At 33.2% G+C, this 4604-nt stretch overlaps 1 protein-coding gene across 1 annotated transcript; it reads right to left on the bottom strand.

Moving 5' to 3' along the window:
* Positions 1–787: 787 nt before the first annotated feature.
* Positions 788–2740, bottom strand: HELRODRAFT_158538 (hypothetical protein; the record flags this gene model as incomplete). Its single annotated transcript, XM_009010587.1, has 2 exons — positions 788–942; positions 2545–2740. The coding sequence occupies 2 exons, from the start codon at positions 2738–2740 to the stop codon at positions 788–790; spliced, it is 351 nt and encodes a 116-aa protein (XP_009008835.1).
* Between the last annotated feature and the right edge of the window lie 1864 nt (positions 2741–4604).

The raw sequence follows: 4604 nt of genomic DNA, 5'->3' as shown, positions 1-4604 counted from the left end.
TTTAGTTTTGTTGTAGAAATTCAAATTTGTCAACCACAAACTCAAACAAAACCAAAACAAACCGCAAAATTAAACAGCGCAGTGCTACGAGCAGGCTAAAAGCCATCTACAGTCCACGGCACACAAATGCTCAATAATTATAAAAAATAGGGATGAGGTGGTGTATGTTATAATATTATAGTTATTTCAAGTAGTAGGGTCATAGCCCCTCACGAAACAAATACAGAAAAAATAAAAAACAAATAAAAATATATAAAATAAAATTAGCAAAAACAGTGTCAACCGAATCGAACTGAATATAAAAAAAATTTAAAAATTTTCGGTCCCGGAATTTTTGTCTCGGAGTTTTGAGCTGCGGGTGGGTGTAGTGGTTACGAGCTCAAATGCATGCTATGCCACATTCTAAAGATTATCATGTAATTCGAGTATGTGATACGGTGAATTGCGCGTAACTTGGCATGACGTTTGAGCATGAGTTTGAATATATATAATATGGATATGGCAGGCGCGTTATATATATATAAACATTTTATATATATATATATTCATATATATTCATATATATATATATATATATATATATATAACAAGGGGAGGCCTATTTACCAATATACAGCATTTTCTTGTGGGTTGAAGCAGGGATAGGCAAAGAATCTCAATTTATTCAACTTTTAATTATTTTCGGTAATGTCGATTTTATTTTTTAAAATTTATACCAAATAAAAGTAATTAATAACCACATTGAATAACAATTGAAAAAATTAAAATTTTAACATTATAAATAAAATCAATATTCCTTAACGATCGTAACTTTTGACTCGAACGAAAAATCACCCTCCAACTCCCCTCCGGAAGTAAGCTCCTCGTTCGACCGTTGAAAGTGAGCGAAGGCCGTTATATTTATTCTAGTTATGTGATTTTTTGGGTTCCAGGACATTAATTCTTGATTATAATTAGCGAAAGTTTATTTTAAACATTTAAATCTGAAAAGAGATTAAATATAATCTCGGTAAGAATTGTCGGATTAACGTGATAATTTTCTTTATCAACTTGCTTATCATTCTATTTTTTAATTGCGGATTTTTGGTATTCGGCCTTTGCCAGAATTCACTATTCGGTGCATATCTACCGCTTCGTTTCTTTACATTTTCACTTACTCAAACGGTATTTTAAAAAGTTCTGACGCTAGTTCATTAATAGCTTTCTATTTTTCAGTTTTTATTATTCATCATATTTATCAGAATGTCTGGAACAGAACACGGATTATAACTCCTTTGGTGCACAATCTCAAAGCAGTGGAAAAGGTGTTGCAGCCATATGCAATGGTGGTGGTGCAGCGTCATCAATACTTATTGAAAAATTATGAACCCAATTCTCATTTTAATTATGTTTTAATCAATTCATTTTTCACGGTCTACTTTCTGTTTGGCTTCAATATTTAACTGTTCTCACGTCAATCATTCAAATTAAGACTTAATTTGAAACTAACTCCACTTAATTATTAAGTAACTCCACTTAATAATTAAGTGGAGTTACTTTCCAATCATTTTCTAAACTCAATTTGAAATGGTACCATTATTTTTTGATTATTATAATTAACATGTTGATCAGTTAATTTGTTAGCCAATTTGAAGCCAGCCACTGTGCAGATTTTAATTTGCATATGTATTCCCATTTAATTAAACCACCATTTATTATTATTATTATGAAAAAACATGGGCGAAGACAAAATGTCCCTATGTCCGGGACACAAAATTAACTATAAAATTTTAACACATAAACAATGTACATGAATATATGTTAATATACATAAATATCAAACATAAAGATCAAACAAGAATCAAAATATAAACAAAATATAAGAGAAAAATTTCTATTATTAATTCAACTACCTATATTTTATATATATGTATGCAAACATTTCTTCATAAAAATTCCAATTTCAACCAATCATATATATTGTTTTCTCTTAAAGACAATCATGTCAAAACAAACATTTATACCATCATCCAAAATCTATAAACAGCATTCACGAATAGTCACCCTTCAACTTCGCTCTCCAATCGTATTTAAATTTAGCATTCATAAGAAAATCATCCAACTATTTTTTTAACTCATTCAAATCACTGCAATTAATAACATCATCATTCAAATTATTCCAAATATTAATAGTTCTATTAACAAAAAATTTAAAATTCTAAAATTTTTTTATCAGCCCATGTGTTACGGACAAGTTTCAACATGTGACAGGCATCAAATACTACATAGATTTCTCTATTAGTTGATGGTAATTTAAAAGATGGTTTGACAAAGGTAGGCAAATCAAAAAGACATCCAAGTTTTATGCGCATCACAAAGTTTGTTCGTAAGCCATCCATCACCAGCGTCACTACCTGTATTTGGACAATAATAATATTCAAGTGACATTGATAAAATAACTTTAAAAAATCTAAAAAACAAAACAGAAATTGTAAAAAGTTTTAACAAGAATTATACTTTCAATCCAATCTCTTCTAAAGCCTCAAGTGCATTCAATACAAGAACTTGTTGCGTAGTTGCTGACATGCTTTTTGAACAGAAAGTAAGCAAGGGGATACTTCCATGAACCTGACGTACCAATTGGTATTAAAACCAGGGCCTGTGTTGCCAATTCATTGGATGTGTAGTCTCCACCAAAATGTTCATAACCGGAATAGACATCTTTATGTTTTAAATATATCAGTTGTTCCCGAATTGACATACTATCTATCATCAAAAAACAAAGTGTAAATTGATTTGAATCTGTTTCGTGTTTTTTCTTCAAGAAATTCAACATAGAACGATTGAGGCCTGGTCCTCCATCTACAGATTCTAGCCACCTTGATACAAATAAATACTTAAATTTTTTAATTGTAATTATACATATATAATATCAAACATTAACTTACCGTGCTAATTTACGTTTATGTGGCAGATGTAATCCTTTACATTTCAAAACTGGTAGCTTTTTCCACTGTACAAATGCAATGTCAATGCAAATCGCTTTTGTTCTTCAGTATAGGTTTTGTTCGGTTTCATGAAAAATTTTGTTGGAATATCTGAAATGCCAATTCAATTTTAAAAATTAAAAAAAGTGGCACATGTAAAGGTTTGTTGCTAAAAATTATTTTTTAAGTTTAATAATTAGCATACCTTAATTAATAATTATTAATTATTAATAATTAATTAATAATTAGCATACAAGCAAAGCGTACGAAAAAAGACATAGTTGGTGCCTCATGTATCAAAAACGACAAAAATGAGATGGTTCTTGAACAAGATGAGATCAAGCTACAGTGGAGAGAATACTTCAACCGTCTGTTAAACGAAACAAATCCCATCAATGTTAACTTTGACGCTCCACCCATCAAAGGTCCGATTCCAGACATCACTATAGAGGAGCTTACAGAAGCTCTAAAAGCTATGAAGAATGGAAAGGCAGCAGGGCCCTCTGGACTCACAAATGACATTATCAAAGCATCTGGTACTGCAGGTATCCAAACGTTACTACAACTTTACCGTGAAATCTGGAGAAATTGCTTAATGCCGACTGAATGGAACTATAGCATGACAGTCCCGCTATACAAAGGCAAAGGTGATCCATTGAACTGTTCATCATATCGGGGTATACGTCTGTTAGAACACTCCCTGAAAATTGTCGAAAAAATCATTGAGAAAAGATTAACGTCATGCATCACAATCGGAAATTATCAATTTGGTTTTCTAGCGGGGAAATCAACAATTGATGCAATTCACATCCTTTGGCAACTGCAAGAGAAGTACCTCGCAAAGCATCAGCAACTATCACACATTTTTGTAGACCTTGAAAAAGCATTTGATCGAGTTCCCCGTGAAGCAATCAGGTGGAGTCTACGTCGACAACTCATTCCAGAACATCAGCAAAACCAAAGCAATGAACACTGGTGAACCCATCCAATCCACAAATACTGGACGATGGCCCTGTTCAGTATGTAAAGCCGGTGTAGGTAACAATTCAATCAAGTGTCAGCAGTGTAACCAGTGGTGTCACAAACGTTGTTCAAAAATAATTGGTACTTTATCTAAAGTGTCCATTTTTGTTTGTCCTGCTTGCATCAATCCACAACAACAAATTCAAAATAGCACTGTTTTTGAAGCTATTAAGGTAGAGAAAGTCACATCGTTTCAATATCTTGGGGATGTTCTGGATTGTACTGGAACAGCTGAAGCTGCCGTTCGAGCACGCATACGTGCAGCCTGGAATAAATGGCATCTCCTTGCCTCTATATTGATGCGGCGTGACATCCAACTACCACTACGATCAAGACTTTATAAATCTGTGATACGTCCGGTGTTGTTATATGGGGCAGAAACATGGCCAATGACAACCAAACTGGAACAACAACTTCAACGAACCGACATGAAAATGCTCCGATGGATGCAACGAATTAGTCTGAAAGACCACATCAAATCTACCGAAATCCTGCGTCGTGCTGGTTTAGATGATATAAAGGACGAATGCCGGCAACACCGTCTGAAGTGGTTTGGTCATGTCAAACGAAGTGGAAACAGTGCCATAACTTTTCTTGCAGATGTTGAAGTACCTG

This window comes from Helobdella robusta (genome assembly GCF_000326865.2).
Source record: "Helobdella robusta unplaced genomic scaffold HELROscaffold_1, whole genome shotgun sequence".
NCBI lineage: Eukaryota > Metazoa > Annelida > Clitellata > Rhynchobdellida > Glossiphoniidae > Helobdella > Helobdella robusta.
The sequence above is the reverse complement of the archived record's forward strand: the minus strand, read 5'-3'. Positions and strand labels throughout refer to the sequence as shown.